Source organism: Corythoichthys intestinalis, chromosome 9, assembly GCF_030265065.1.
Source record: "Corythoichthys intestinalis isolate RoL2023-P3 chromosome 9, ASM3026506v1, whole genome shotgun sequence".
NCBI classification, from domain to species: Eukaryota; Metazoa; Chordata; class Actinopteri; order Syngnathiformes; family Syngnathidae; genus Corythoichthys; species Corythoichthys intestinalis.
The window spans coordinates 44,544,588-44,565,487 of NC_080403.1; the positions used below are offsets into that span (position 1 = coordinate 44,544,588).

At 39.7% G+C, this 20,900-nt stretch overlaps 1 protein-coding gene across 16 annotated transcripts in view; it reads right to left on the bottom strand.

The window, feature by feature from the left end:
* Positions 1 to 20,900, bottom strand: part of LOC130922192 (glutamate receptor-interacting protein 2-like) — a 132,164-nt gene that overhangs the window by 20,683 nt on the left and 90,581 nt on the right. For all 16 annotated transcript variants that reach the window (XM_057846798.1, XM_057846794.1, XM_057846791.1 and 13 more), the window contains 9 exons: positions 20,723 to 20,868; positions 20,521 to 20,607; positions 20,378 to 20,453; positions 13,300 to 13,445; positions 13,081 to 13,228; positions 12,847 to 13,019; positions 10,347 to 10,517; positions 10,114 to 10,266; positions 6,272 to 6,458 (listed from right to left, as the gene is read on the bottom strand). In XM_057846798.1, coding sequence (XP_057702781.1) covers positions 6,272 to 6,458; positions 10,114 to 10,266; positions 10,347 to 10,517; positions 12,847 to 13,019; positions 13,081 to 13,228; positions 13,300 to 13,445; positions 20,378 to 20,453; positions 20,521 to 20,607; positions 20,723 to 20,868 — 1,287 coding nt within the window. The remainder of the gene's footprint in view (positions 1 to 6,271; positions 6,459 to 10,113; positions 10,267 to 10,346; positions 10,518 to 12,846; positions 13,020 to 13,080; positions 13,229 to 13,299; positions 13,446 to 20,377; positions 20,454 to 20,520; positions 20,608 to 20,722; positions 20,869 to 20,900) is intronic.

A 20,900-nucleotide genomic window follows, 5' to 3' on the forward strand; every position in this document is an offset into this window, starting at 1 on the left:
ACCTCAACCCCATTGAAAACCTGTGGGGTGAGCTGAAGAGGAGAGTACAGAGGAGAGGACCCAGGTCTCTGGATGTTTTAGAGCGATTCTGCAAAGAGGAATGGTTGAAGATCCCTCTTTCTGTCTTTTTCCATCTTGTGAAACATTATAGGAGATTAGGTGCTGTTTTGTTGGCAAAAGGGGTTGTACAAAGTATTAACCCCAGGGGTGCTAATAATTGTGACACACATTATTTGATGTCAAATAATTATTTGTTTATGTGGGATTTTTTCCCCACTGAATAAATGCACTTGGATTGAAGGTTGGATTTTTCTCTTTTTTTCTATTAAGGTCCCATATTATTTAGAAAATATATATATATTAGAAGCTGAAAGACACATAATTATTATAAATCCAATAATTATTGAGGGCACTGTATTTTGACTAATAGTTGGCGCCATGTTTTGCGGGCTCGGAGTGATGACGTAAATGGGATGTTTGCAAATGTGTAACGTGTACAACAATTACGTATTGCTGCCTAAACTCGTGAAGTAAAATGCCACGATGTGCTGCTTTTGGATGCAATTTCCAGTCAAATGGAAACGAGAGGAGTGACATGAGTCCCCACATATTTCCTGTTGACAAGAAGAGGAGAAAGGTTTGGGAAAATACCTAATCCTAACCCTGAACCCTAAACCCTAACCCTAACTCTAACTTCACAAGGACCCAAGGCTTTGTTCTCGCCATTTTTCTCCTACCGCGTTCAAGGCTTTTAGTCGACGACAACTTATGAAAGAGCTCACCAGAGCGGCTGGATATAAGCGCAGAATAAAACCAAATGCCATTCCAACTATTTTCCCTCACAAGAAGCCTCAACATGCCTCGGATATCGAGTGAAATGCGCGCAATAAAGCGCCAAAGACAAGACATTCGGGCTGCTCTCTTAAGCAGCCGCTCCTGTCGCTACAGCGGTAGGCGAACCTTCGGGCGTACCGCCAGTCACAGAGGAAGCTAAGAATTTACTTCTACTGTCAGTTCATCAGGCAGTAAGCGTTTCTGTTCAGTATTCACCTAATACGAGTTATGCTGCGACTCAAACTGATCCAAACACGTCCGATGCAATGGTACAGTGGCCAGCTGATGCGTGTCGAGCACTTAATATGGACCACCCTTACGTAGCTAAACGTGAGTTGGATGTACAAGACATGGAGGACATTCGATCCAGATGACGAATTTAATGAGGATAGCGGAGTTTGACGTTAGGTGCAGGGGGGGCACAGGTTAATGACCATGAAACGCAGTGTCACCAATAAAATTAACTTACAAGAATATTTATAATAATAAATTGACAATGAGCTATTTTTGTTTCCCGTCATTCTTGAGGGGAATTCTAAATCAGGCTGCCTAGGCAATACTTTTCGCCAAGATCGTCATCCATTGAATATGGTAAGCCTGCCGGTGTCGTGCCAATGTTGTTACCCCAGTCAAAAATTGTATCCCCTGGGCAGAGCCATAAAGAGGTAGATTTGTGTCTTTTATTATTCAATTTTATAAAAAGTTGCTTCAATCAAAATATATATTTTGAACCAAAAAAAAGTCGCTTCAATCAGACAAAAAAAAAAGTGTGTGAATGCAAAAATAAATTTGAAACTCAAAAAATGAATGTGAAACCTATTTTTCTTTGATTGATTGATTTTTTTTTTTTTTTTTAAATCAACTTTTTTGATTGAAGTAATGTTGATTTGTGTTTGGGCTACATTTTGGCGAGGACATTTTTGTCTTTATTATTCAATCAAAAAATAAGTTCACAAAATATATATTTTCCAGAAGAAAAAATCACTTCAATCAAAAAAAGAAAAATTTCAATTCTAAAAAAAGTTTTTGAATGCGAAAAATATTTGAGATTGAAAAATGGATTTGAACACTTAATTTTTCATTGAAAAAGTTTTCTTTGATTGAAGCAATGCTTTTTGTGTTTGGGCCATATTATGGGTAGGAAATTTGTGTCTTAATCATTCAATACAAAAAACAAGTTGCTTCAATTAAAAAAAAAAAAATTCAATCAAAGAAAAAAATCATTTGAAAAATATATTTTATTTTTCAAATGATTTCAGTTTTTTAAAATTATTATTATATGCAAAGTAATGACCGTCTAAGTTGCTGATATGTTCGAAAAAATAATTTTGACCCATTATAAAAAAAAATTTTTTTGTTCATTTCATGCATATTTGTTGCAGTTTTATTGTTTTACAACTTTTATATATATATAGGAAAGTCAATTTCATGCAATGACACTTTTCGACCACCAAGGGGGGGCCCAGGCCCCCCTTTAAAATCCGCTTATGCAGCCACGATACGACTCCGATCCTGACTATCACACGTGTGCATTCATGGTTTTATTACCTTCAGTGAGAGTTTATAATGTCAATAGTCATGAAAATAAAAATGCATGAATGACAAGGTGTGTTCAAACTTTTGGCCTACACTGTATGTAAAGCACATGACAGCTCTGGATGCTAACAATCTACATAATTATACTGGGATAAGTTTGATCACACAATAGCTTATCTTGAAGATCTGCTAACAAAAACCCGAGTTCTCAGCAGCATACACTCTCTTGCTCCGTTGTCATTGAGACACACTTGCCGCGTGTACATCACCAGTTTTGCCCAACTCTTGTCTTATCAGGTATTTCCTGCTCTTCATTTTGCGTTTGCTGCTCATCTTGTGAACGACTGACAGTGCGTTACTCCTCTTCACTTTTCTGATCTGGTTCAATTGGAAGGGCAGAACCGACGACATGTTGGGGTAGCTAACGAGTGACACGCCGAAAGTTCGGCAACAGGCCTGGTGATGTCACCGCACTGCGACGTCAAGAAGAATGGTGGACTTAAAAAAAACAAGACCTATCACTTAAAAAAAACGAGGGTTCTCAAAAACTTCTTCAAAAGTGAAGATTTGCGAAGTCTGCGTTTGTGGCACCACCATGTGGACACGAATAACTGAAGATTTAACTGTCGAAAGGCTATTAACTACGACAAACTTTGTCCCTACGTCACACATGAGACCAATGTTTACATTTGGAGTAAATTAGACAGGTGCTTTTTTTGCCTCCATTTAAATACAAACTCTTGCCGTGCTTCATCTTTAACAGGGTACCGCGGGTTATTAAAAGTATTAAAAAAGCATTGAATTTAGTTTTCCATTATTAAGGGTATTAAAAGTATTAAATTAGCTGTCGTAAGTCTGGAATTTTTTCACCGTGGTTTTAATTTTGAAGAACATCTCAGTGCAACCTAAATTATATCCGTGACGAAGGTTTGTTTGTTTTTTTAATCCGTAACGAAGATGACGCGTAGAATTTTTACGATGCACTGCACTACAAATCATAATGCACCTCGTGCGTGCGCGCTGTTAGCATCATCAGCATCAACATCACAACAGCAGGCAATCGCACAGTACTGTGTGCTTCAAAGTAAGTTGCCAATTTCTCCAATTAAAATGTATTAGATGCAATAATGTATTTCTGCACGGTTTGTCTTTCGAATGAATGTGAATTTCGTAGTTTTAACTCAAGAGTTAGCCACGTTCAATGGGGTATTGGGAGGTGCACTAGTCTTAGCATGGATAAACCGGAGTTGTAGATCCACCATCACCCTCAGATACACAACACGGTTGACACTATTACTGGAACGAGTGCGGGGTAATGTTGATCTGAATAACATGGCATGGTGATAGGCAAATTATAATGTAGGTGATAGTAAACACCTCCTGGTATATTTAAATGTTTTTCTTGATTGAATAAGAATATGGATTTTCTCTATCTGATTAAAAGAAATGTCTTCAATAGCTAACAAAGGATTAACGTGTTTTGTATACTTCTTGTAATGTGATTAGAAAAAAACAATTACCAAGGGAAATGGTCATGTGTAGCTTTTTTATTTTGTGATAATTAATGGTAAACTACTGCCATTTAGTGGCTGTTTTTTTAAACTTTCACTGCCAATTGCAAGATTTTCCCAAGCACTTTACAGTTAAGGTGACCAACTTGACAATCACCAGTTAAGGTGACCAATTTGACAATCACCATCCTACCAGCTTGACTAGGTCCTCTTAAATGGGAAACCTGTTGTATTGCAAATGTAATTTCTGAAGTTGCTTTACAAAAATAGTGTAAAATCCATTTTATCCTGGGGGGAAAAAATCTGAAAGACCTTATATTTAAGTGTGTTTTAATTGTATCTTCAGTAAATGTGTATTCTTTTGTCAAACACACTTAGTAATTGAGGTTAAATTTGATGTTCAGTGCTTTTTTTTAATGATTCAATATCTAAATAATGGGTGCGAGAAAAGTATTAATTTTCAGTTGAAATGGCATTAAAAAAGGTCTTAAAAGTCTTGAATTTAGATTTATCAATCCTGGGGGGACCCTGTTTAAGAACAGTATTATAGAGAATTTTTTTTGCGCATTGTTATGAATTTACTTAAAAATGAATGACTGCGGTTGGCTGTGGAAGATTTTTTCTTTCTAACAACGTGCTGGTGTGGACGTAATTATTTTTTCCCGACGTATTAGGGCAGGATCCTTGTTTGTTTTTTTTTAATTCTGCTAGGTGTAGACATGGCCTAAGGTTGCAGAAACTGATGGCCAACCAAGAAACCTTGTCCTTAAATCACTGATAAAGAAAAAACAGAATTCAACAAAACCAAGGCCCTGAAAATATCCCAGAAAGTACATCGGGAAGGTGGCAATGAATGAATGAATGCTCATTCGCTGTCAACAAGTGATAAACTAATTGGTGGCAGGGTGCAACATGGCCAGAGGAAGAACAAATTTACACTCATTGTCTGCCACTGACATCCAATCCATTTGACGTGGGAGGTCTGACAGCCACCCTCAAGGTTCAAACCCTAAACCCAAACCCATCTACTGGTAATAAACTGATTTCAATTCAGGACAGGAGCATGACCTTTCATCGCCCCTACCAAAATGGCCTCTGGGTGGCCATGTTGGTAGGGCAACGTTCCGATGAAAGTCAATGCACTGACATTAAAATGAAGTCATAACCAGTTTATTTACCTTTTTAAAATTTAATGACAATTCTACCAATGTCAAAGCAGTAGCTATTTACTCATTATCTGCCATTGATGGTCATCTGCTCCCAGCCCTCCCACTTCAAATGGATTGGACGTCGACTAGTGATAAACTCATCTCACTTCACAGCATTAGAATGACTGGACAATTGGATGTGCATCATGGAAAGAGCGACGGGTGCCTCTTTTCCTAGCTGGTGGCCATCTTGGGTAGGGCGACCAATTGTCTCAACTAGGTCTTAAAAAGCACATATTGCACAAAATCTACACGTGATTTTTTTTAGTACTCCCCGATACCAGTGACGTCACTTTAGTGCCGTATCGGTAGCGATACAGGTACTAGTATCATTCTCTGTGCAACACTGATATTTACCAACAAACCAAAGACTGATTGACTATCTAATTAACCAAAAGCTACTATTGCTGACCAAAAACCTGTCATTCCTTATCTGACATGCTGAAAAAAACCAAACAACAAACTAACCAACCCTTATCTTAACGCTAATGCGCTATGACGTTAACAACAAAGCTCTGTCACCACATTCAATCCCTCTTCAGCCCACCACACACACCCGCACACAGGAAGATGTTTACTTGTTCATCGATCCCCGCAGCTAATTAGCGCTGTTAGCGTGGGCGCTAGCGGAGAGAGAGCGGCCTCGGGGTGCGCGGAATCGACTCCACATTTTTAGTGTGTGCTGAATCAATCAACCCACACACCCGCGTGCTCATTTTGCTGACATTAGCACTGAGAGAGTGACTGCGCCTGGCTCGGATAGAACGACACAGCGACGCTATTGTCCTACGTTAGTGCAAATTAATATTTAATTTGAGCATCATTAACATAAAAGACTGCAGCCTGGAGCTTTCACACACATGCTGGTGCGCGGAGGCGAGTAGAGTAGCCAAAATATGTACTCAAGTAAGAGTAACGTTACTTCATTCATTTTCATATGTTTGTGTGGATGCTTTCAAAACGAACCCTATATAACGTGTTGCAACCCACCTCTGCTAGCGAGTTAGCATTTATATGTGGGGATGTTTCTAAAAAGCTTGATTTATGTTGCAAATTGGACAGATGAGGGAAGTAGACACTCTGGAGATGAATCAGGAGGTAGTCTGACACATTTCCCCTCAGACCAAAATCATCAACAAAAGTCAATGAGACAAGAAGCTGCTCGGGAATAAACAGGCTAACCTTTCGGCCGAGCTGTCAGGCTCAATGAATCTTATGAGCGGGGGCGCAGAGAGGGTTTCGGTGGCAAAGATTCCTCCTTGCAGCTGGACGCCGAAGCCGTTGAGGGGGTCCCCCATTAGGATGACCTCGCTGGTCTCCACGTGGACCACCTGACCGCCAGGACCCACCGAACTGGAGGCCAGCGACACTGATGGCACACAAAATATAAATGATTTAGTTCCGAAAAATTGACATGACCAACAGTTTCTTCAGGAGGTGGACTGATTGATAGAAGTACTTGTAGACTAGTATGCCTACACATGAATATTGGTGAATCCCTACTGAGAAAATGGTACTCTTAGTTTTAACCAAGTATTCCCAAATGTTGCGAATCCTAATCCAACATATTGAAACCCTAACACCTACCAGCCCAAATTCAACAGTCCAAAATGCAAACGATTTAGCTTTATTCCAAATCTCAATTAAAACAGAACCCTAACTTTATAGAGTTTAAACATTTGAGACCGGTCTTGGATCAAGACAAATTTTGAAGGCTTTTGTCTTGTCTCAGACTTAATTTTCAGAAGACTCAGTCCTGGTCTTAGTCTTTGGTTTTAAGTCCCAAAAGTCTTGATTTTGATGTAATCTCAGTGATACCTGATTTCAGGCAAGTCTTTGTCGGGGCTCAGTCAGAGTCTTGAGAACAACTCCCAAAAGTATTGATCTTGACTTCATCTCAGGGATACCTAATTTTGGCCAAGAGTTAGTCAGATCTCAAATTTGGTACTGTCTCAACTCCTAAAAGTCTTAAACTAATCGCATTGATTCCTGGTTTCAATCAAACCTTGGTCAGGCCTAAGTTTTTTGTCTTGGTTTTGGCATCAATTCCCCAAAGTCTTGATTTTGCCGTAATCTAAATTAGAGATGTCCCGATCCGATATTTGGATCGGATCGGACGCCAATATGGGAAAAAAAATGCGCATCGGTATCGGATCGGCCAACACGGAAAAACTCCGATCCAGGCCTCCGATCCAGTTTTTTTAAACTCCGGTCCGGCTTTTCCAGCGCACTGATTTACATAATCCATTCCAGTTTTTTCTTGGGTTCCCCAAAAATCCGGTCCGCATTTTACGGCACACCTTCAACACACTACATTCACATTACCGTCTCCCAATTTACCGAGAGACTTTATCAGTAAAAATATCAGCTGTGTGGGATCATTTCACCTCAAAGGACGACAAAGACGAAGAGGCAGAGTGCAACATATGCCACAATAAAGTCAGGCGTAGTGGTAAAGCTGTAAAAAGTTTTAATACAACCAACCTAATCAAGCATTTAGCGAAATACCGCCACAAACAATATGAGGAGTATGTTAAGAAAACCGAAGACAAAAAGAAAGGTCCTACGCAACTAACACTGGCAGAAACTTTTGCTATGCGTGACAAACTGGCACTCGACAGTCCCAAAGCCCAGGGAATAACAAGAGTCATTGCCGAAGAATTCATTCTGGATGACGAGCCATTACCTCTCGTGAGTAAAGACGCACCATCCAACACTTAGAACCACGGTACAACATGCCCAGCCGTCATTACATACTTGAGCAATTCGGCCGTGGAAGATTCGAGAACGATTCACAAACATCCAAATTCGGATTATTGAAATATGTCAGGTAAAGCGGAACTAATACACAGTGCGGTCTTCAGGACACAATGAGAAACTGACCGCATTGCGTCCCGAAAGTAAACATAATGCTTGTCATAGACCCGGGTAATGCCAATGCTCAACTCATGGCTTTAGCTCAACTCATGCCGCTGGATAAAAAACACACGAATGAATACCTGACTGCTGCTGACAGCCGCTACAAACTACGTCAACGTCGTTTTACTGGAGATAATAGAAATCATATGTATATGGAACTAGATGCAAACGACAGACTCCACTGCGTTAGCAACATTAAAGTATTGAAAACAAGATGTGTTGGTAAACAGCCGCCATCTTAAAGCGGAAGACTTCCCAAGTAGGCTGTTGTAAACCTTCCAAGCGAACCTAATTAACTTTTTATCTAAAATACTCCTAAATCGGCAAAATCTTGACTTGAATCTATCTTCAAAACAGTTTTAAAACTTTCACATGTCGAAAGTAGACAGAAGGGAAATTATGGAATAATGGGAGCAATTTTAACAACTTTAACAGTCTATTCGTAAAATTAAATGAATTGAATGTAGTTTAAAGCTGCTGATACAGAATGGGGACTTGAGTATTTTATTTACTGTTTTAAAATGTTAACTTGATACTGAAATAGTCGTTTATTTAAACCTGAGAGGCTTTTTATACAAATTTTGTAACTAATGCACAAAACATTAAACAGCATCTAATAGCTTGGGGGATTTCGGGGATTTTCCACTGAGGTTGTTGGTGTGTTTTGCTTTTTTAGGACAGTTTACAATATTATTTGCACGTTTTACTGACTGACTATGCCATTTCTGTTTTTTATTTATAATGTTTTGTGTTTGTCACTGAATAAACAGCTCAGTTTCTTGTTACCAACCGTTGTGTGTTATTCAAACTCATCTAATTCAGCTGGCTAGTTGTTATCAAGAGTACTAAAACCTTTTCCAACATGAGTCTGACAACTAAGTAAGGAGGCTAAATAACTTTAAACCTTAACACATGCTCAGATAGGTCAGTATCGGTATCGGCCAGTATCAGATCGGAAGTGCAAAACAATATCGGTATCGGATCGGAAGTGCAAAAACCTGGATCGAGACATCCCTAATCTAAATCACGTAACACAACTAGATATAGGGCCTCGAGGACCGGAGTTGGTGACCCCTGGTATAAGTGATACATGATTTTGATCGTCTTTGTCGGGTTTCAGTCGATGTCTTAAGAACAATTCCCAAAACTCTTATGGTTGAATTCATCTCAGTGATACCTGATTTCATTTAAGTCTTGCTCGTGATCTAGAGCACATCACTACATAACTAACTTACAGCTCTTAAAAAGCAAAAGGGACCGTCTCGGTCTCCCACTCGGGGGCCTGGCACTCAAAAAGGACGTCTTGGCGTCTAGCTAGTAACCCATAAAGCTGGGGAGAAGCTAACAGTTTACCTTGGTTCCTTTATGTGGTGCAGCGGAAATTATTTAATATGAGTCAAAACTGCTTAGTATCCGTTTTGGATTTTTATCTTTGTGCTCAAGTGTAAGATACACAGTGGTTTACAGATGGTGTGAGTAATAAAAATATATCACTGTGTATGCAAAATGTTCATGTAAGCTTAGTATAGATTGTTCCATAAGGAATAGCACTTCAGATGGTTAACCCTTAACCGAACTCAAGCTCTTACTCTAAAAGTAACCCAGCCCCATAACAGTGTTCATTTTCTTTTGTTCTTCTTGTGGATCTCAAGACATTTCTAGGCTGGCTGATAGACATAAACCCTCTATCTTGTCTGGGTCCTCTCTATGGTCCTCTCCCGTTGGGACGTGCTAAAAAAATCAGCAGGGACGTGTCCTGCAGTCCACCTCTCAATGCACAGGAGCTGAACCCCTCCCACATTTTTACCCTATCTCTGAGGAGAGCATGGCACCCTGCAGAGAAAACTCATTTCGCCTGCTTGTATCTGCAATCTTGTTCAAACGGTCATGCTCTCGGAAGAAACATAGACTGACCGGTAAATTGAAAGCTTTGCTTTTTGGTCGAGCTTCTTCTTCACTACAACAGCGCGATAAAGAGTTGGCATCAGTGCAGACGCTGCACTTATATGATGTTGATCTCCTGCTCCATTTTTCCCTTACTCCTGAACATGAGGCATGAAAATCTATTCCCAAACCTCAAGAAACCCATAAGAAGATGAGCTCACGGGAGCTTTTGTGGTCTTTCTTTCTGTGTCTACGTTTGAGCAGAGAGTTTCGGGGGCTCATCGGGACAGTCGGCCTGGGGAGCGTGTTGGAACCCTGGCTGCTGGGGCCAGACGTGGTCGTGGAACCTGGAGAGAAACTGGCCGACACTAGAGCTGTGGGCATAAAGGACAAAGTATTAATTACTACGTTCCTGCACGAAAACCAAAGCAGCAGAGAGTGTGATTGCGCTCACATTTGCAGTAGTCGAGATTGTTGTTATTGACAGCGTTGTTGTTGGAGGCAGTCCATGACTTGTGCAAGGTGGAGCTAGCGTTACAGTGGGTTGAGTTCACAGGCGGCGGACAGAAGTTGACGCAAGGGTCCCATGAGTGAGGGTGGGGGTGGTCTGACTTCTGGACCTTCACTGGAACAAACAAATGACAGGTTTTTCTTAAATGCACCCAATGCTGTCCATGTTTAAAGCCGCATAGTTTTTTTCTACGAATATTTACGCCATATAACACCTGATTCACCCTACCCACTTACCTTATAACTTTTCTACTACCTATTTATGACTAGGTATTTCTTAGTTAATTACTTACTCCAACCAATATACCGACCACGACTGCAAAGAAACAACTAAGTTACCCACTAACCACCTGTATCATTCTTCACACCAATCTACCTACCAACCCACTTACCTCCTACGTAGCGATCTACCTACCAACTACATCTCCCTATTTACCAACCTATCAACTCCCCTGCCTCTTACCTTCCACTTGTTTACCTATTTCCTATATTTATAGCTAAATATCTAATTACTTACCTACCTACCTGTCTGCCTGCCTACCCTACAAACCTACTGTACTACCTACTGTACTTCCTTATTTACCTAGAGATTAAACCTAACTACCTACCAGTAAAACAACTTTATTTACCTTCTCTACCAACCTAGCAGATCCCCCGCCTCTTACCGACCTACCTGCCTGCTACCTACCTACAGTGGGGCAAATAAGTATTTAGTCAACCACCAATTGTGCAAGTTCACCTACTTGAAAAGATTAGAGAGGCCTGTAATTGTTAACAATTGTAAACCTCAACCACGAGAGACAGAATGTGGGGGAAAAAAACAGAAAATCACACTGTTTGATTTTTAAAGAATTTATTTCCAAATTAGAGTGGAAAATACATATTTGGTCACCTACAAACAAGCAAGATTTCTGGCTGTCAAAGAGGTCTAACTTCTTCTAACGAGGTCTAACAAGCCTCCACTCGTTACCTGTATCAATGAAACCTGTTTTAACTCAATATCGGTATAAAAGACACCTGTCCATTGCCTCAGTCAGTCACACTCCAAACTCCACTATGGCCAAGACCAGAGAGCTGTCGAAGGACACCAGAGACAAAATTGTAGACCTGCACCAGGCTGGGAAGACTGAATCTGCAATAGGTAAAACGCTTGGTGTAAAGAAATCAACTGTGGGAGCAATTTTTAGAAAATGGAAGACATATAAGACTACTGATAATCTCCCTCGATCTGGGGCTCCATGCAAGATCTCACCCCGTGGCGTCAAAATGATAACAAGAACGATGAGCAAAAATCCCAGAACCACACGGGGGGACCTAGTGAATGACCTACAGAAAGCTGGGACCACAGTAACAACCATCAGTAACACAATGCGCCGCCAGGGACTCAAATCCTGCACTGCCAGATGTGTCCCCCTGCTGATAAAAAAAGTACACGTCCAGGCCCGTCTGGGGTTCGCTAGACAGCATGTGGACAATCCAGAAGAGGACTGGGAGAATGTGTTATGGTCAGATAAAACCGAAATAGAACTTTTTGGTAGAAACACAGGTTCTCGTGTTTGGAGGAGAAAGAATACTGAATTCTGTCCAAAGAACACCGTACCCACTGTGAAGCATGGGGGTGGAAACATCATGCTTTGGGGCTGTTTTTCTGCAAAGGGACCAGGATGACTGATCTGTGTAAAGGAAAGAATGAATGGGGCCATGTATCGAGAGATTTGAGTGAATATCTCCTTCCATCAGCAAGGGCATTGAAGATGACACGTGGCTTGGTCTTTCAGCATGACAAGGATCCCAAACACACAGCCAGGGCAACAAAGGAGTGGCTTTGTAAGAAGCATTTCAAGGTCCTGGAGTGGGCTAGCCAGTCTCCAGATCTCAACCCCATAGAAAATCTGTGGAGGGAGTTGAAAGTCCGTATTGCCCAACGACAGCCCCAAAACGTCACTGCTCTAGAGGAGATCTGCATGGGGAAATGGGCCAAAATACCAGCAACAGTGTGTGAAAAGCTTGTGAAGAGTTACAGAAAACGTTTGGCCTCCGTTATTGCCAACAAACGGTACATAACAAAGTATTGAGATGAACTTTTGGTATTGACCAAATAGTTATTTTCCACCATGATTTGCAAATAAATTCTTTAAAAATCAAACAATGTGATTTTCTGTATTTTTTTTCCACATTCTGTCTCTCATGGTTGAGGTTTACCCATGTTGACAATTACAGGCCTCTCTAATATTTTCAAGTGGGAGAACTTGCACAATTAGTGGTTGACTAAATACTTATTTGCCCCACTGTATCCCAATCAGCAAACATAATTCCTTCTGCCTTCCAAACCATTCAATATATCACGATTAACATTAAAAAGTTCAATTATCATCATATCTGACAATCTTTTACTAGCCTTACTGTTCAAAATCTAAAATAACCAGCAAATGTGATGCTCCCACCAGTGTCATGTTGCTTATTCCCGGTCATCCTGGTCTGGTGCACGGGTAGCATCTCTAGCCTGACCAACTCAGTGGTGCTGGCCAGTAGCTGCATGGCCTCCAGGACACTACAGTGCTCTGTGGATGTCCCGTCGATGGACAGCAAGTGGTCTCCGGCGTGCAACGCTCCACACCTGAACTCAAACTCTGTTACGGGCAAATAGTTTTTTGGGCGGTGGAGCAGTAGGTACGTACCTGTCCACCACGCTTCCTGGCTTGACCCGCTCAATGACGATAACCCTCTTGTTGCGATGGGTCGCCGACGTCAGCGTGATGCCTAGCGTGGCCCCCGGGGGTTTGGCCATCTCCACAAGGAGAGGACCAGACGCATTAGTCAATGTGTCTGCCAAAAACAAGTGTTAGCTTTTGTCTTTCGTGGTTCCGAAAATGAATTAAATATGTGTTTGCGCACACCCATGATGGTGACATCGTACTCGATGTGTAGCAGAGCTTCCTGTCCACACTGAGCCAACACGCTGAGGGCATCACTGTGACTGGCGTTGTGCAGCGGCACGCCATCCACCGTCAGAAGGCGATCGCCAGGACGCAGTGTGCCCTCCCTGACAACACACAACTTAAATTTGGTTGCGATCCGACAATTTGTAGGAGACTGAATCCTTGAATGGAAGACTGTGGAAGACACTGTGGATTTTTATGTATCACTTCTTCAGACTTTTTTGTGAGTCTATTCATGATATACTGTACATGTCAACCAAATATTATGTTGCTAATAGGGCTGTCAAAATTATCGCGTTAACAAGCGTTTATTAATTTTTTTATTTAATCACGTTAAAATATTTGACACACATGCCCCGCTCAAACAGCAAAGTGTCATTTCCACTTGTTACTTGTGTTTTTGGGTGTTTTGCCGCCCTCTGCTGGCGCTTGGGTGCAACTGATTTTATGGGTTTCAGCTAGGGTTGTTCCGATCATGTTTTTTTGCTCCCGATCCGATCCCGATCGTTTTAGTTTGAGTATCTGCCGATCCCGATATTTCCCGATCCGATTGCTTTTTTTGCTCGCGATTCAATTCCAATCAGTCCCAATAATTTTACCCGATCATATACATTTTGGCAATGCATTAAGAAAAAAATGAATAAAACTCTGACTAATATATACATTCAACATACAGTACATAAGTACTGTATTTGTTTATTATGACAATAAATCCTCATGATAGCATTTACATTATTAACATTCTTTCTGTGAGAGGGATCCACGGATAGAAAGACTTGTGACTTTGTATATTGTGACTAAATATTGCCATCTAGTGTATTTGTTGAGCTTTCAGTAAATGATACTGCAGCCATTCAACCCAAATGCATGATGGGAAGTGGAACCATGACTGTGCGTAGTGCTACCAATTGATATATCTTCTCTGCGTTGGGAAATAACATAAGGTGTTAAGAAAAAGATCAATTGCTACCTTGCTTCCCCACATTGCTTCCCATTATATTGCCAGTCGTAGGGAGAGGGATTGTAAGGCTTTAGCCTATTAAAAAAAGTCTCCAAAGGCTGCCAAAATTCACTCTACTCATTTTACGCTGCCTTTTATCTCTCTAAATGGGTAAAACGGCGCCATTACAAATTGAGCGCGACAATGCGTGAGTGGGTCGTGCAACGCATGCATTAATTGCGTAAAATATTTAATGTGATACATTTTTTAAAAATTAATTACCGCCATTATCGGGACAAATTTAATAAACCTACCTTAAGCCTAAAGACTCTGGATGAGTGTAACATTATGTCTGTAACGTGAAATACAATTAGAAAACGATTCAATTATATATATATATACAGTGCCTTGCAAAAGTATTCGGCCCCCTTGAACCTTGCAACCTTTCGCCACATTTCAGGCTTCAAACATAAAGATATAACATTTTAATTTTTTGTCAAGAATCAACAACAAGTGGGACACAATCGTGAAGTGGAACAAAATTTATTGGATAATTTAAACTTTTTTAACAAATAAAAAACTGAAAAGTGGGGCGTGCAATATTATTCGGCCCCCTTGCGTTAATACTTTGTAGAGCCACCTTTTGCTCCAATTACAGCTGCAAGTCGCTTGGGGTATGTTTCTATCAGTTTTGCACATCGAGAGACTGACATTCTTGCCCATTCTTCCTTGCAAAACAGCTCGAGCTCAGTGAGGTTGGATGGAGAGTGTTTGTGAACAGCAGTCTTCAGCTCTTTCCACAGATTTTCAATTGGATTCAGGTCTGGACTTTGACTTGGCCATTCTAACACCTGGATACGTTTATTTTTTAACCATTCCATTGTAGATTTGGCTTCATGTTTTGGATCATTGTCCTGTTGGAAGATAAATCTCCGTCCCAGTCTCAGGTCTTGTGCAGATACCAACAGGTTTTCTTCCAGAATGTTCCTGTATTTGGCTGCATCCATCTTCCCGTCAATTTTAACCATCTTCCCTGTCCCTGCTGAAGAAAAGCAGGCCCAAACCATGATGCTGCCACCACCATGTTTGACAGTGGGGATGGTGTGTTCAGGGTGATGAGCTGTGTTGCTTTTACGCCAAACATATCGTTTTGCATTGTGGCCAAAAAGTTCAATTTTGGTTTCATCTGACCAGAGCACCTTCTTCCACATGTTTGGTGTGTCTCCCAGGTGGCTTGTGGCAAACTTTAAACGAGACTTTTTATGGATATCTTTGAGAAATGGCTTTCTTCTTGCCACTCTTCCATCAAGGCCAGATTTGTGCAGTGTACGACTGACTGATTGTTGTCCTATGGACAGACTCTCCCACCTCAGCTGTAGATCTCTGCAGTTCATCCAGAGTGATCATGGGCCTCTTGGCTGCATCTCTGATCAGTTTTCTCCTTGTTTGAGAAGAAAGTTTGGAAGGACGGCCGGGTCTTGGTAGATTTGCAGTGGTCTGATGCTCCTTCCATTTCAATATGATGGCTTGCACAGTGCTCCTTGAGATGTTTAAAGCTTGGGAAATATTTTTGTATTCAAATCCGGCTTTAAACTTCTCCACAACAGTGTCTCGGACCTGCCTGGTGTGTTCCTTGGTTTTCATAATGCTCTCTGCACTTTAAACAGAACCCTGACACTATCACAGAGCAGGTGCATTTATACGGAGACTTGATTACACACAGGTGGATTCTATTTATCATCATCGGTCATTTAGGACAACATTGGATCATTCAGAGATCCTCACTGAACTTCTGGAGTGAGTTTGCTGCACTGAAAGTAAAGGGGCCCAATAATATTGCACGCCCCACTTTTCAGTTTTTTATTTGTTAAAAAAGTTTAAATTATCCAATAAATGTTGTTCCACTTCACGATTGTGTCCCACTTGTTGTTGATTCTTGACAAAAAAATTAAATTTCATATCTTTATGTTTGAAGCCTGAAATGTGGCGAAAGGTTGCAAGATTCAAGGGGGCCGAATACTTTTGCAAGGCACTGTATATATACATACATATATATATATATATATATATATATATATATATATATATATATATATATATATATATATATATATATATATATATATATATATATATATATATATATATATTATGATTATTATTATTATTGACATCAACAATGGCGAGCTATTAGTTTATTTTTTGATTGAACATTTTACAAACTTTATTAAAACGAAAACATTAAGAGGGGTTTTAATATAAAATTTCTCTAACTTGTACTAACATTTATCTTTTAAGAACTACAAGTCATTCTATCCATGGATCGCTTTAACAGAATGTTAATAATGTTAATGCCATCTTGTTGATTTATTGTTATAATAAACAAATACTGTACAGTACTTATGTACAGTATGTTGAATGTATATATCCGTCTTGTGTCTTATCTTTCCATTCCAACAATAATTTACAGAAAAATATGGCATATTTTATAGATGGTTTGAATTGCGATTAATTACGATTAATTAATTTTAAGCTGTGATTAACTCGATTAAAAATTTTAATCGTTTGACAGCCCTATTTGCTAAGTCAAACTTGTATAAGGGGATGAATTGTTAAAGATTCTATTATGAGCTCTTTAAAACAAGATGGCAGACTTCTTGTGCATTTTCAGGCATGGCCTCTTGAGAACTTTTTATTGGTCTACCATTGATAGACATGTCTACCAAATTTCAAGTTGCAAAGTCAAAGAGGTTTCAGGGGCTGAATTTACAAAAATGAACCATGCAGATGTTTTTTTCCAGAAAGGAATTCCGTGCTGCGACCGCTCCCACCTGACATGTTGATGGCAATATTTGAGTTGTTCTCTCCTTCCATATTTTTAAGCCTTTTTCTCATCAAGGCGAGAAGAACTCTTAAGGGCCGCACTGTGTGAAAGTGAGGATTAACTTGCCTCCGACTGGCACATAAATGGGATATAAAGCAGCGTGAATGCCTCATTTCCTCCAGGCTGACCCACATTTTTGGAGGCAATTTTCCTTGCTTAACTGAGCCTCAGGCCATGAGGACTCCGAGGAGGAGATAGCCGGGCCGTGGCAAAAGCCGTGTCTTTGATGCTAGGGTCACTCGTGGGCAATGGTGACCAGGTGGAAATGATCTGTTGAGGATTGCTGGATTTCTACAGCACTACATTGTCTTGAATGTTTCTAAAAATACAACATATTGGCTATAATAAAAAAAAAAAAGTCTTTCTGATTTTAATGAAGTCATTGGTTGCCAGTGATGGTGTTTGACCAATCCAATTGAAATGGGAGGGCTGGCAGCGACTGAATGGCAGAATTAAAGACACAAAAATTGGCTAACATTATGCCAAAGAGACACTTCAAAGACACATATGATGAAAAACATATTAGAATGAAATAAAAAACCAGATAACACATGGGGAAATAAGACGCATGGTAGTATATGTCGGAAAACACAGACAAGACTGAAAAAGCAATTTCTGCTCTTGCTCTTTAAAAGAAATTGCTGTATTTTAAGCCAAAACAACAGTTGTGTTTGACAGAACAATATGTCTATATGCTGCCATAGCAGATTCATGGTGCATTAAGCCCCCGAACTATTTTTAATTTGTCCGTTTTACCCTGAAAACCCCCGTTTGCAGACGTCGCGCAACCGCTTTTGTTTCAACCCAGCCATAAAACGAAGGTAATTAATTATATTTATTCTTCAAAATGTCTGTCGTTTTTAGCTTAGAATCATTATTGATGTCTCATATTTCGTTTAAAAAAAAAAAGCGACTTAAAAAAAGAAATTCTCTCATATATTTAAAACATTTAAACAAATTATGTCACAATGGGAAAAAATGGCGTCTGTAAAAAAAAGTCACGGATATCTACCTCATAAGTATCACTTCATTGTATTTATTTTTTGTTACTGTTGCATTTTCTCCGATATGTCAGATGATAAATAATCAATCCAAAAAAAGAAAAATTGAAAAAAAAAAAACGTTGAAAAGGGAAAATATATGAAAAAGAAAATCTCGACCACTCCTTGATGTCTGCAATTTCTGCATCGCGACCCTTGTTGTATTGCCATGTTTCCCCCCAAAATCCAGCTGTGGCCATTTACAGCTGTGCCTTGACACTCAGTGATAAATGCTACATGGAGTTTTTGGATCGAAACAAGGTAAGTACGCGATAATATCTCGTTAAAGTCATGGTGTCTGTAATTCTGCTCTCGCGTGCTCTCACCTCTAAATAGGGTTTTGCTGTTTAATTTTTTTTTTTCCTTTTAAATGCGCTCCTGTTCAAAATTTTTCTTCCCCCAGAAAATTGCGATTTTAAGCTTTCCAATGATGTATCACACATGCATATCGGACAATTTTGAAATTTGGCCAAATTGGTGGTCTCAGAGCGGAACTTCAAGTCACCTGACAAGACCAGACTGAAAAAGCAGTTTCTGCTCTTGCACCCCTCTTGAAAATAAACTGCTGTATTTTAAGCCAAAAGAACTGTTGTGCTTGATAGAACAATATGTCTATATGCTACCATAGCAGATTCATGCCGCACTAAACCTCCGAACTATTTTTAATTTGTCCGTTTTACCCTGAAAACCCCCGTTTACAGACGTTGCGCAACTGCTTTTGTTTCAACCTAGCCACAAAAAAAGGTAAGTAATTTCATTTATCTTTCAAAATGTTTGTCATTTTTAGTTTAGAATCATTACTTGATGTCTACATTTTAGTTTAAAAAAAAAAAAAAAAAAGACAAAAAATTATTCACTCACATATTTTAAACTTTTAAACGAATTACGTCACAATGAAAAATTTGGCATCTGTAAAAAACTCCCAGATATCTACCTCATAACTATCGCTTAATTGTATTTTTTTTTTTTTGTTACTGTCGCATTTCCCCCGATATGTTGGATGATAAATAATTGATCCAAACAAAAAAAATTGAAAAATAATGTTTAAAAGGGTAACTATATGAAAAAGAAAATCTCAACCACTCCTTGTTGTCTGTGATTTCTGCATTGTGACCCTTGTTATATCACCATGTTTCACCCATAAAATAAAAAATAAAAAAATCCGTCTGTGGCCATTTACAGCTGTGTCTTGACACACGGTGATACATGCTACATGGAGTTTTTGGATCAAAACAAGGTAAGTACGCGATAATATCTCGTTAAAATCGTGGCGTCTTCAATTCTGCTCTCGCGTGTTCTCGCCTCCAATTAGGGTTTTGCTGTTTTAAAAAAAAAAATAATAATTTAAATGCCTTCCTGTTCAAAATTTTTGTTCCCCCAGAAAATTGAGATTTTCTGTATCACACATGCAATCGGACAATTTTCAAATTTGGCCAAATTGGGGGTCTCAGAGCGGAACTTCAAGTCACCTGAGTGTTTTCCGCCATATACATTTTTTAAAAATCCAAATCAAAGACACTTGAGAAAAACTTTAATGGCACATGAAAAGAGACAGCAAAGACACATAAAATGGTGTATCAGAATCGCACATATTGTAACTAAGATTTAAACAATGTGCAAATGTAACAGAGAAATGGAAAAGGGCGTTAAAGATACATAACAGGCAGACATTAAAACACATGGCATCAAACAGTAGTAAAGGTCAAATGATACATGGAAAACACAGAAAAAAGATGTGTAGGAGCCCAAAAGACATTACATTTTCAAGCAAGATTTGCAAAAGAAAGACATCAAAGACAAGAAAAAAAACTAATGATATGTGGAAAAACAAACATGAAAACCATCAAATACATGGCCAGATAAAATTCTGAAGCGCAGAACAGACGACCATAAAAAACTTGTGAATTTCAGCCAAAGAGCACGCAAGAAAAACAAACATCGAGACCTAACGTCAACATCAAAGTTGAGTCTGTGAGTGCACATGTGGAATAAGAAGCACAGATTCACTTGTTAAAGAATGGTATTTTCATGTTTTGATGTTGCTGCTGTCCCACTTTAGCTTTTCATTCAAAGACAACACAGAATAAAAATAGCTGGCGGTTGAAGCTGAGCGCTCAACATTCTGGTTTCTTCTTCTCATCTATTTGCATTCACACTGTTTATATGACGTACCTGTCTGCGGGCCCTCCAGGCCGCACGTATGTGACCACCAGGGGGCGTGACTTGTGCCAGTCTTCGTGAATGCCGCCTGGGGGTAGAAATGTCGCTTCAGTTTTTTAGTTCAAGGTTCTCAACCAGATTTTGCGACAGTTTACCTCGGACCACAAAGCCGAAGCTGTTGCCTTCCTTGTGCAAACATATGTCGATTGTCTTGGAAATCACACCCGATGTGCTGTCTGGTGCTAAAAAGGAGGAAAAAAGTCCAATTGAAGTACATATATATCACGCTAATGAATTTTAGAAAAAAGAGTTTCATTTTTTGACATGCACCTTTAAGGAAGAGTGCTTGTGTGATACCTGTAGGCGGCAGCTCGTACTCCACCTCGAGCAGTACGCGTTCTCCGACATTCTTGAGGAGGCTGATGATTTCCTCGTGCCGAAGTTTGGTCAAGTTGATACCATTGACCGACTTGATGTAGTCGCCTACGTTCAACTGGTCGCTCCTGCAACAGTATTTCACAGTATAACACCGCAT